Source organism: Schistocerca cancellata, chromosome 5, assembly GCF_023864275.1.
Source record: "Schistocerca cancellata isolate TAMUIC-IGC-003103 chromosome 5, iqSchCanc2.1, whole genome shotgun sequence".
Taxonomy (NCBI): Eukaryota; Metazoa; Arthropoda; class Insecta; order Orthoptera; family Acrididae; genus Schistocerca; species Schistocerca cancellata.
The window spans coordinates 65,295,501-65,309,245 of record NC_064630.1 but is presented as its reverse complement, the minus strand read 5'-3'; the positions used below and the strand labels follow the sequence as shown (position 1 = coordinate 65,309,245).

At 38.7% G+C, this 13,745-nt stretch overlaps 1 protein-coding gene across 1 annotated transcript in view; it reads right to left on the bottom strand.

Annotated features, from left to right (window-relative positions):
• Nucleotides 1–13,745, bottom strand: part of LOC126187669 (cactin) — a 180,483-nt gene that overhangs the window by 118,664 nt on the left and 48,074 nt on the right. The window contains exon 4 of the mRNA XM_049928901.1: nucleotides 10,924–11,098. Coding sequence (XP_049784858.1) covers nucleotides 10,924–11,098 — 175 coding nt within the window. The remainder of the gene's footprint in view (nucleotides 1–10,923; nucleotides 11,099–13,745) is intronic.

Below are 13,745 nucleotides of genomic sequence, written 5' to 3'. Positions count from 1 at the left end.
AGAATTCTCAAATCGAATGTCCCAAAGCTTTGTCTTTAGTGATGGGAATAAAAAAATAATCATAAGGTGCAATATCAAGACCATAAGGTGGATGTGGTACACAAGTAACGTTGAATTGTGCCATAAAGTCCATGACTTGATTTGCACCGTCTTGTTGAAGTTGCCACCCAGCCCGAGAAAGTTTTAGTCGTTTCCTTGCAATGTGCTTCCACAGTTTAGCCAATACCAATGTGTAATATGCTGCTGTAACTTTAGTGTGAGGGGGAATGGCATTTTGGTAATTCGTTACATGACAGTCAAAAAACGTGATTGATCTCAATTCCGCTGCAGGTAGAACAGCTTTTGGAAAGTTTCAGTGGTTGTATGGTTTAAATGAACACAGAAGTTTATTGCACCATACCGCTCCTCTTGCGTGACCTCCATTGTTCGGTATGTGAAATGCAAAGACCTGAGGTGTGGTGCCTTATATCGCTCCTGTCTAGAGCCTGTGTATCGGGAGAATGACTCATGCGTGCACAGTGATAGACGGTCTGAAGGGGGTTCAGTCGAGTATGTAGTTCTAATTTTCATCTGCTAGAGGACAGAGACATTCAAGAAACAGGGGAAGAGAATGTTTTTATGAATTGTTATGTTTATTTCTTGAAGACTTTTTTGTTTATTTATGTTTGTATGGTTTTGTAAATGCTTTTAGTACCGTGAATGTGGTCTAAAGTAAATACCTAGATCAATGTTCTAATGATGAACGCTGTATGAACTAGTGTGAGAAAGATTTAAGACTGTGTGAATGCAGACAATGGGGAATTTTGTATCATATTTAAGTAAGCTTATAGTAAAAGGAAAGCTAATTCGAGTGCAAATGAAAATAGTTAATAATGTCAAGTATAAACAAAATATCAGAATGTTAAATATTTATTTTGGGAAAAAATACAGTTCGAAAGAGTATTATTTGCTGATTGGTTAGTCATGAAAATTGTGGACTAACATGGGAGAATAATGTTATCCTATTGGCCTTAAAGAAAAATGACAAATTGGAACACAGTATTCTTCGCACGCCTCTTCTCTTAGAGATACAGAATGCTTACAGTAGTCTAAAGGAGTCTGAGCCCAGCCTTTCTATGGTACGATCGTGTGTAGTCTGAACTCCGAAGAAAGCTATAATTTGCCAGTTTTATTTGGGCTACATGTTCCAAAAGTGTTTTAAAGTGAAGGCATATTTATTCCAATGGTTTTTTTGTTCTTTATAAAGTACGGATTTTTTTAGTAGTTTTGTGTATGAGAAAAGACAGTAATTCTACATGGCATATTGAGCACATCAATGACTAAAAACCTGAGTGCATTAGACACCGATACACTTAATAGTATGGCAAGCATTTTCAGTTAAGAACAATCTGTGCTTAGTAGCTGTTCAGATTTCGGGAAATACGTTACCATAAACTTGCTAACGTGAACAAAAGTTTGTGCATGACTGTGTCGAGATTAGCACGGGCTTGGCAGTGAACATGTACATTATCAAGGTTCAGAATGTACCGAAGTTTTTCCAGTATTTCCACCTTTCATTCAAAATTGAGACCTTTTCCCAATTCTTGGAATAGTTACACTGTATGCAGCCTGGTGTGAGTTGCAGTATGGTAGGTTTCTGCTCGGCTTTCCGACCAGTGATCTGCTGCAATGAGTTCACAGGTAGGTGCTAGTAATGGAAGAAAGTTACCGCACTACCGCAGAGCGTCCACAAAATACAGCATTACTACCAACCTACTGACACGGGCATGCTGCTGCCTATGGACATTATACATAAAAACTTCTCTTTTCAAATATTTATGGTACAGATGGGAAACTATCATGGAAGCTACAGGAAAAAAATCAGTCTTGGTATTTGTTAATCAGCCATTGTAAAGAGGCAACACAATGTTGTCTTCCACAATTAAAGCCTGACTCAGGGAAGTAGTGATATTAGTTGGGGAGGATGGCGGGAACATGGAAGATGTGTGGAGCAGAGTGGGGGAGGAACAGGAGGGAAAACTGTCAACATGACTGTTTGCAAAGGAAGTAGCTGGCATCTACACAAAGAGGTAGGGGCATGTCAGGGAGCCTCCAGCAGTGACACTGAGAAATAAATGGCTGACCAAGAATAAGAGGAAGAGTTAAGAAAGGAAAATATGAGTGAGCTAAGAAGAAGCAGACCAAAACAGTGGGAATGAGGCAAATGGGTTGAATGAAATGTTAATAACTGATGGGGTGGACACCAGTAGACAACAGTGATTAACAAGAAGTTGTGGACCAGATGTCTGAAGGAACTGAAGACTTATTGTAGGGAGAGTTTTACCTCAAGAAATCATAAAAGAAAATAACATTATGTTGAGTTGTAATCTGTAACTGACTATTGCACACAATGTTCAGCCACAGGTTGGTGGTAAATGGATAGACTATTCATGGCCATAACTACATAGTAACGACATGGCTGGAACAGAAGGTGCTATGTATCTGCATGGGGCACCTGGGTCTTTCAGTGGATTTGGGACAAAAAAGCACATTTGCAAGTCTTGATATTATATAGCTCAGCTGTGCAGTAGAAAATCACTTGGAGAGGAGGGGTGGATAAGTGGAGATGTCATACGTTGCTTGAGGGTATGACAAGAAGTATTCACTAACTCAGTGGAGAAATGGTTCAGTTGTTCCATTACTGGGTGGTAATGGCGACAATGGAGGGAGACACTTCAGCACAGACAGGAAAGTGTGTGAGAAGGTTTGGGTATACAAGGAGATGCAATTTGGGAGATCTGTTTCTGTACAAAGCTGTGAGCTAGGTTTTGTCTACTAAGGCCGTAGTAAGTACTTCACCATACTGAGAAAAGAACTTCTTCTTACTGCAGATACAGCAAGACACATATAAAAAGTGTTAAGGTTTGCAAGCTTTTGGAACCAATGGTTCCTTCTTCTGGCAGAAAGGTTGAAGGGGAAGAAAGGCGGATGACAGAAAAGGACTGGTGACATTTAGGAAAAGGGTTAGAGTTTGGAAAAGGTGCACTGAACCCCGGGTCAGGGGAGATATATCAGACAGGATGAAAAGGAATGACAATTATTCCTTCCTTCTCATCCTGTCTGGTAAGTCTCCCCTGACCTGGTGTTCAGGGTGACTTTTCTGAAATCCACCCCTTTTGCTTAACCACACCAGATCTTTTCTGTCACTCCTCTTCCTTCCCCTTCAACCATTCTGCCAGAAGAAGGAGCCACTGCCTCCAAATGCTTGCAAACTTAAACACTTTTTATATGTGTGTTCTCCTGCTGCCACTTGGTGACCAGGTTTTTTTTTATCCTTCCAATTACATTTTCAAAAATTGATTATTTTCATTAATTTAATTGAAACAAATGGCACAGAAGGTGTTCGAGGTTCTGGAGGAATGGCTATAGCGTTTCCTCCCTCTGAGTCCAGACAATAAAGATGTCATCCATGAATGAATACAAGGTGAAGTGTGCAGGATTCTGGCTGGCTAAAATGGATTCTTCAAAATGCCCTGTGCATAGGATAGTGCCAGTCAAATGCACAAGACCTGCCATAGATTTGTCTATTGGAGATATCTTCAAAAGGGGAATAGTTACGAGTTAAGATGTAAACAGCTCTGATCAAGCTCTGTGTTCTTTCAATACGCTATCAAAAGAACGATTTAGATTCTTTGGCTGTAGCTAAGCAACAGCCTGCTAAATGTCCCTCCATGGAGTAGGTGTGCACTCTGCCAACCCGACTTAATGCCAACCCAGATCAGTTCGCTCTCAATTGCTGCTCACCGATAACACGAGGGCGGCCACACTACAGCAGCTGCTAGCAATTACGTGGGACACGGATGCTATAAGCAATTGCTGGAACTGGCTAACACTTTGAGCGAGAGTATGCACTGGCAATCTGTCAGTTACACATCCGAGCAGTATGACGCAGAAGACAGCCTTAGTACTGTGTCTGCTGTGTCATATCTACAGAAGTTACAGGCACAGTGGAGTGGCTGAGCTATATGGACTTGCTTGGTGAGCAACTCAATGTGTAGACTGTACTTGAAGCTATTTGGAGTTATCGGCTGTGCTGTGGGGTTCTTCTATTGTGGGTTATAGGCTTCAGTTTAACACCAGAATTATTAAGAAGCATTTACCAGCACTTATATTAATAAACTTGCCTTTAGTTCACACTTATATCTTTCTGTTGCCTTTGTGCTCTCTTGATAATTTATAAATATTATGAGTGTCTCCTGTAATGTGCACTCAGCACGTCAAAATTCTGTCTTAGTTATACCTATGTGGGCTTTCTGGTTCAAATTTTATTTATAGATCTTGTTGGTGGAATTGAAATCAAGCCATATCCAATGCTGATGATCTCTGTATATTCATGTTACAAATATTCCTGTTTATTGGGTGCAAGCCCCGTTTGTAATTCAGGAGTCTTATTTATGCTGTCTTGGGTACACAGGGTTAAATATATTACTTCTGGTTGAAGCCAACTGTGTGTTTCCTTCTTGGAAAAAAATATTTTTTATCTTTGCCTATTTGTTTCATGGTGTTCTTTAATAGTGGCTCATTGTCTGTTCTGAGCTAATAACTATATGTACATTTATGTTAGTTTTATTTGTATGTAATATTTGTTAATGGAAAAGTTTTTCTCTCTGTTTTAGTTCATACGTGATCATTTAATCGATGTTGGAATGTAACTAATGAAGAGATTCTCTATAGCTGGCTACCTCAAATTTAAATTTCTAATCTAGGGTGTATACTTTCCCTCAGAACCGTGAAACTTATCAATCTTTTGAATGGTTAAGGTTTTATATGTTGGCATAGAACTTCTTCCTGGCACTTTAGAAAATGAACCCAGCACAAAAAAACACACATTTTGAAAAGACCTTTGATGTGCAGCAATAAGTACGCTGCATATTTCTGTATCACGAAAGTATAAATTCGAATTCCACCAAACACAGTAAATGTTAAGGTTTAAATTAATATACATACTGTAGCTACAAGAAGCGCTAAGCTTTCACATATAATCCTGATCTTGAAGATAAATAAGCTACATGAAATGCTTAGCTTTCACATATAATACTATCTTTTTTCCATGTGCGACACTTTAAAATACATCACATAAATGTGCTAGTAAAATTTTAAATAATGACATGAATGTCAGCTTCTGCGCACGAAATTTGGATAAATTCCAGTGTCCAACTCCCCTCATTGACTTTGAGCAGTGACGTCATACCTAAGATGATACATACAGGCAATCTATGAAAGCATTGGATCATACTCATAAACAAGTGAATGTAACCACATTTCACACAGTTATTTACATAGTCAGGAATTAAGTCGAAACAAACTGAAGATAAAGAAAATAAATAATAACAGGAATTAAAAACAAATTTTCATGTCAGATAAGAATTATTCTTGTAATTTATGTGATTAGAAAAGCACAGACAACCTTTAAATTGACTTACAATAAAGCGCATGGTGACGTCACACTATTACAAAATTGTGTTACTTTTACTCTTAATTATTGAATCTAACGGGACTAGCATAGGAAAGTTGGGGTTTTGGTTGGGGAGAAACCAAACTATAACTGAAAAATGGGAAAATGAAATGAATGACAACAAATAGAAAACAGTAGCCTGAAATGTGGAGAAATCAACACACTAAATTCTAAGAAAAAGCCAGATCACAATTAATGAAAATCCACCAAAAAATAACGAATATTGGAATCGATAACCAGAATTAACCCACACAGGTAAATTCCAGTTACTGATTCCAACCATTCCAAGATCCATATACAAATACTTTTTACAGGAGTTGTATGCACTTGTAATTGCTCTCTAAAACCACTGCTGTGAAATAAAAAAAAAAAATGGAATCGGTAACTACAATTGACCTTCTATGCAAGTCTATTCTAGTTACTGATTCCAATATTAGTAACTTTTATGCAGTAGTTCAGAGAGCAATTACAAGTGCAGAAAAACTAATAGCCTACATTTTTGTGCACACACTTGCTGGAAGAAAAAAAAAAAAATCTAATTAATGAACCATCGAATGGTTGGAATCGGTAACTAGAACTGACCTTAACAGGAATCCAAATGTGGAAATCTTATTACACTTCAGTGCACACACCTGTTGGAAAAACTAACTAGATGATGTACCATGGAATGGTTGGAGTTGGTAACGAGAATTTACCTATACAGCTCAATTCACACTACCGATTTCAGTATTTGTTAGATCCTACTTTTTGTGAATTTTCATTACTTGTGTACTAGTCCTGTTACATTCAACAATAACTACCAAAAACTAATCCTATTTCACAATATTATGACTTCATCTAGTGTTATAATGTAATGGATTTAAAGGTCCTCTGTGTTTTTCCTACATGCATAAATTACGATGATTTATTTCAGAAAGGTATACTTCTCTTTTTCTGTTCTTGTTTATTTTTGCTACCTTCAATTCTTTTTTATATAATCTGAGGCTAAGTAATTAATGATGTGACCTGTGAATGTAATTTTATCATATGCTGTATTTGTTTGTTTACAAACATGATCAGTTGCTTTCAAAATCTGCCTCTAAATAGCATCTCTGCCTTAGGTATGATGTCGTTGCTCAAAGTTGACGAATGGAGTAGACACTAGAACTGAACCTGAAATTCTTCTAGATAGCTGATCCTCAAAATTTTAAGCTTTAAATAGAAGTCAAACACTCTTTGATTTAAGAAATTCATTGCGCCTCTCGCACATAACACAATTCATATTGTGTAAAACAAAATTTACTTTGAAAATAACGCTTTTCAAACCACTATTCACAATATTTTCCTGCAACCTGTCAGAAATAGGTTCATTTCAGTCATTGCCAGGAAGCACCAGAAAACATGCATTATTGCGCATGTGCTGCTACAGTGACATAGGAAGCCCATATGTTCAAACGTATATTGAATTAAGAGATCTTACACTATGTCACAAAAGAAGCAGAACATCAGAGGATGCTGCAAGAGCACTGGAATTTCGTAAACCATACTAAGACAAATAATTTGGCTTCAAGTGCACATTTGTACAGCCAGATTCACAACAGAGTAGACCCCACCATGATATTAAGCTTCTCATTGTGGTATTCAGGATGCAAATTTTCTTGGTGTACCGGTATTGTATTATCTCGTATTTTATTCTTTATATAGTATAGTGCCATACATGCCAGAAGATGAAAACATGCATTTGAAATTCAGCACATAGTTGAAAGTAGCCAACAGTGTGGAACGAAAACTTTATTTCAAATAAATTGCTTCCCTCTTTGAAAAAGATTAATAAGAGCCAAATGTCTTTAGCAAACTGACAAAAATAACTTTATTGTTCTGCAAGGTGATTAACACTTTACTGCCAAAGACATGGAAATAAAATAAAATCAGAAAACAGAAACCCATAACATATTTTAGCATCCCGTAATATTCAATTCATATCTCCCGGTCACAGAAATTCGTTTTGTTTTCATTTCATGTGAGAGCTGTAAACAAAGATGAAACAGCAAAATCACCTCCTCCCCACTACAACTCAGATTGCTCAGCACATGCGCGAATGTAGCAGCTCCGGTGCACTAGAAACATTTTTTAACCAGCCAAAAGTGGGAAAAGGCACTTCTCATATGTTACTCAGCTGTGCATGCTGCGGGCTTTCAAATAACTATGCACCCTCCGTCTCAACGTTGCAATAGTAAAAGTTTTGGCTGGTTTTGTTGTCTAGGGGCTGCGATACGTAGTTGCTGCATTACAGGCCAATACTGCTGAGTCTACAGTATATGATAAGAATACACACATGAATCAAATGGTCGAAGGTTTATATCACTCAGCAATTGCGAATTATGAAAGTAACATATAAATGAAAGATAGCAATTATATAAAATCTGCAGGTACTATCTTAACGACTTTAAATGATGAGTACGATAGTAGAATTACTTTTGAGAATGCAGTATATTTCTGTAAATCACTTATTGGTGTCAATGATCCAGCAATTAAATAAAATATAAGTTGAATAACATGGAAACAATAGATCCCTACTGCACATAATTAGTTATGAACAACAACATAGCTCAGGAGATATTCACTTCTAAACGCTAACAACGTCTTCACTGCAGAGGACACGGAAATCACGCAAGAGCACAGGTCGCCACTCTGAAATATTTCTATCCTCCGCGACCACACGCAAACTGCTCCACTGTCCAAGTCTTTTCACTGACTGTGCGTCTGTCGCACTGTACTGTCCGCATCCAGCACTCACTCCCGTGTCCTGTGCGACTGTCCCTCGCGCCTCACTGCCCATAACTCCCTCGTGTCCTCTCCAGAAACAATGCTCCACCCCAACCTTGATACGTCTCTCTCAGTAACGAGCACTGTGATTGGCTAGTGCGCTCCCTCCATGTCTCAAAGCCAACGTGCACTCACAAACATATTGAAACACATACCAAATACTGGATTTACATTTAAATAACTTGAAATTAAATAAATATTCCTATGGCTGGACCATAAACACGCTCTAACATACATTATTAAATACATAAACAAATTAAATAAACATATATTAAAGGAATAGCAACAAAAAGTAGGCCAGTAGCCTAATGTTTCTGTGTTTTCTAAAACACAGTAAATATTTATCCAATTTCTTCACGAATAGTATATATCAGATATATACAAAGACATAGATGAATAAATATATTTATAAGCATGCTGCTACCGTTTTTTCGTGTAACTATGGAGTACTTATGGCCTGACGCGATCGATAGTAATCGGCCACTTTGACCTCAAACAACCATCTACTATTTAAGTTACATGCCTGTAATTCATACCAATTTAGGTTTACGCTAATAGCTTTCTAAAGACATGTGGATCGACGAAATCGGATGAACCGTTTAGATTTTGGAAATTCATTGCTGGGTGTTACTTGTATAATTTACCGTCAGATACTTAGCTTTAAACTAATAAAGATATTGAAAACCTGATTACACCATCAGAATTGTCGTGCAAATAATAGTAATGTACATGTTTCTTTTTGAGGTATCATGATTCATCTGGCTACTATTAATTTCTATACGAAATGTGAAATGTCTGCTATTAAGGTTTCACAAAGTCTGCTACCTTTGGCACTCCCGGCATGTCTCCTTCATCGACATAGCATCACCCTGGAATTCCCAGCCACGTGGCTGGACTGGCCATTGTGCGGCATCATGTGGTTGCTAAGCTAACATTTGGCACCACATGGTGGCTGCCGGGCAGCGACCTGCCGAGAGGCCCCAAGCTTGGCCACATCAACTCAGAACTTAGAATATTTTTCAGGGCGCCACAACTCGCTTGTTACCTCACAATGCACATGAGCCCACTGACAGTCACTCAAATGAACCTAGTGTGACCAGCTGTGACTTCACACTCAGCGGAAGCAGTTTGTTGTTATGAAGTATTGCACAGTCTTCATTCTAAAGCCTTCAACACATTTTGCTGTTGGCTGACGCTTTTATGTGCACTGTGTTTTGTTGTTGTAAGTGGCACGTTTCCCAAGCAACTTAGTTCCCCCCCCCCCCCCCCCCCCCTCGATTATGTTTTGTTACTGCAGTATTATATTGCAGTAGCGGGATACAGTAAATTTCTTTGCTAGAGTATCAGTTCTTATCAGCCAAAATTACAAAAATTTAACTGAAAACTAAAACAATGACAAATTTCTAGAATCCTAAAAAATTCCCAGGTTTTCTCCCACATGAAAAAGTTCCCAGGTTTTTTCCCAGATTTCCCGGTTGTCCTGAGGCGTATACAACTCGTAATTCTAAAATTGTATTATACTTTTACTTGTATTCCTTGATGTTCCTCAGAATTACTAAAAATGAGCTACAGAAATACATAAATATTTGCAGTACAATTTTTTATAAATAGATTGTATTCTCTGGCATTTTGCCACATGCAGCTCCTCGCTTAACTACAGAATGCCAGTGGTTGTCAGAACTGAGATCTGGAGGAGAGCCAGATGTTGAAAGAACCCAATGAAGAGAGACATCATCTTTCTGAATGTACAACCATGCAGATGCTTGAACTCAGAGTATGTTTATGTCTTTGCTCACAAGTTTTTTCATATTTTGTTTGGTAGGCATTTCTGATCAATAATGACCATCAAAAGATCAGTCTGTATTAATAGAATTGTATAAAAAACATCATAAAATTTCTATCATGATTCACAGTTGCAGAAAATTAATTATATGATAAAACTGAAGGACAAACATAGTGAGGGACTGGTACAATGTGGCCATTATTATATTTTTTTATGAAGGAATTGGTGATCTTGGGGTAGACCAACTGTAGCATGAGGTGGCATTGACAATGACAAGCAAAAAGCAAAGTGGTGCACAGAGAGAATCTGTGAAGAGTTAGTGGATAATAGAGTTCGTGTTTAGACAAAGCAGGGCAGGCTGGTGACAATATGTTGAATTTATTGCTTCACAGTTGTGTATGGAGGATTTCAATATCTATTACACGTTTAAAGTATTCACAATAAAATACTGTTCAAGCAATGAAAAAGAGAAAGCTCATCACAATTTACTCTGATGCTCAAAACTCAGATACACATGAATAACTAATTTTTGTGTTTGTTCACAATTACATGAGAAAACACTCAAAGTTGTCCAGCAAAGTTCATCAACATCATAGTGAATGTTTCCCAACTATACCCAAATATCAATGTTGCAAATTATTATCAGATAATAAAGGTCAATAATTAACTAAAAATACTGTTGGGTTATTGATTAGTTTGGATATTTGATTATTACATTATCCTAAATCAAATAAGATATTATAAGTGCAGGAAAGTAAAGTTAAATTGCTCATAATAACAAGTATGCCATCGCTAATATTCATATTAGAGATAAAAAGTCACAATGACTCATGGATCATACCCCGGCCATCTTGGATGCGAATACGTGAACGCAGACGTGCTTGTTCGAGGTGAAATTGGTCTTCTTGTCTTTCCCATTCCTGAAACTGGGCAGCTTCCTTTGACCGCTGCATCATTGACATTTCTTCCTCACGTTGTTGGCGTTCAAGTTCCCGTTCCAAACGGCGTTTTTTTACCTGAAGAAAAAAAAAAAAACACTTCAAAACAAATATAAACTAAATATTGATATGTTAGTTTATAATTCTGGATACATCAAAATAAACGAGGATAACTTATGATAAATTCATGATGAACATTTCACTGTACCATTAAAAAGTGAGTTCATAAATGTTCCATCAGAATTCCTATTAATAGTTGGACATTTGTAAGCTCATTCTATTGATGATAATATCTGATAAATGATGTCCTCAGATAAGTGTAGTAGACTGAAATCTTTATGTGCTGAACGTTTTTGGATTGTTAATGATAAGCTGTAATCCTGTTTATATAAATCAAGATCTTTTTATCAACCACAACAGATTTTAAAACACTGTACTTTCTGATAACAGTGCATGTTATTGTGTAAGTATTGTAGAAGTTATGCAGCTATATACACACATATTTGCCTAGGGTACTACCTGGCACAGAGAAAAATGACCCAGCCAGGTAAGCAGTAATATTATCTTTACACTCGAGAAACATGGAGGGGAGACAGCAATAGTATATACTCCAGCATACTGACAAGTGGAGCGCTGTCACGAATTACATGTCTATATGCCAATGCCCTATATAGTACAACTTAACACTGTCTGGTACCTTCATCTGAGAACACTCCTCAGGCAATTTAACTTTGCCAGCATTTATTCACTGATGAAAATGTTTGAATCGTCATAAAGTCTAAATAATCACTGGCTGCTTTATTTCAGACACAACATTCTTTCACTAAAAAAACCTTAAGTAATCTGCTGTTTTTGAAATTACGCCATCTCATTTGTACATGGCACTTATTCTTTCTGGTACATTTGAAAACTAAGTTCCACAGATAAAACAATTTTTCTAGTACACACATCAAAAAAAAGTTTTGCATCACCTCGGTTCCGCGAGTTCTGGAACCTGTACAGAAAACTGGAATAGCAATCAACATAAACATCATTCCTGCCCTTTTTATTGCTCATGAAAACCACACATTGCATGTTTTACCACCATACAGCGAGACCTTCAGAGGTGGTGGTCCAGACTGCTGTACACGCCAGTACCTCTAATACCCAGTGGCATTTCCTCTTGCATTGATGCATGTCTGTATTCGTCATGGCTTACTATCCACAAGTTCATCAAGGCACTGTTGGTCCAGATTGTTCCACTCCTCAATGGCAATTCGGCGTAGATCCCTCAGAGTGGTTGGTCGGTCACGTTTTCCTTATCAGCCATTTTCAATCTATCCCAGGCATGTTCGATAGAGTTCATGTCTGGAGAACATGCTGGCCACTCTGGTCGAGCAAAGTCGTTATCCTAAGGGAAGTCATTCACAAAATGTGCATGATGGGGGAGTGAATGCCTCACCAATATGCTGCCGATATGATTGCACTGTCTGTCGGAGGATGGTGTTCACGTGTCACACAGCCATTACGACGCCTTCCATGACCACCAGCGGTGTATGTCGGCCCCACATAATGCCACCCCAAAACAGGAGGGAACCTCCACCTTGCTGCACTCACTGAACAGTGTGTCTAAGGCATTCAGCCTGACCGGGTTGCCTCCAAACAGGTCTCTGATGATTGTCTGGCTGAAGGCATATGCGACACTCATCAATGAAGAGAACGTGATGCCAATTCTGAGCGGTCCATTCAGCACGTTGTTGGGCCCATCTCTACCGTGCTGCATGGTGTCGTGGTCGCAAAGAAGGACCTCGCCATGGACCTCAGGAGTAACGTTGCGCATCATTTAGCCTATTGCGCACAGTTTGAGTCCTCACACAACATCCTGTGGTTGCACGAAAAACATTATTCAACATGGTGGCATTGCTGTCACGGTTCCTCTGAGCCATAATCTGTAGGTAGCAGTCATCTACTGCAATAGTAGCCTTTGGGCGGCCTGAGCACGGCATGTCATCAACAGTTCCTGTCTCTCTGTATATTCTCATGTCCGAACAACATCGCTTTGGTTCATTCTGAGACACCTGGACACTTCCCTTGTTGAGAGGCCTTCCTGGCACAAAGTAACAATGCACATGCGATCGAACCACAGACTGACCGTCTAGGTGAGGTTGAATTACAGACAACACAAGCCGTGTACCTCCTTCCTGGTGGAATGACTGGAAATGATCAGGGGCTGTCAGACCCCCTCTGTCTGAAATGCGCTACTCATGTAAGGCTGTTTACATCTTTGGGTGGGTTTAGTGACAACTCTGAACAGTCAAAGGGACTGTATCTGTGACACAATATCCTCAGTCAACATCTATCCTCAGGGGTTCTGGGAACCAGTGTGATGCAAAACCTTTTTTGATGTGTGTAGTTTCTCTGCAATGTCTTAAGTCCAGTTCTGCATGACAAAATCTGTGAAGTTTCCTCAAGGTTAGAATTTCCTTGCATTTTTTATATCACAGAAACTGGCAAACTGAGTGTTGGTTTCTGTCACAGGTTCTTCAGATGACGTTTTCTTCAGGATTTTTCTGAGTTTTGCCAGCACGAGTGGCTGGCATTGTCAAAGCTCCAGCCTCCAATGCCGATGACACACTGGAGTCGAGCTCATGGCTGCAGATTATACAAACCTGGCATGCTAGTGTCCAACAACTTTTCCATGGTCATTACCACTGTGCTTCTCCTCTTGCTACCGGCAGTGGTTATT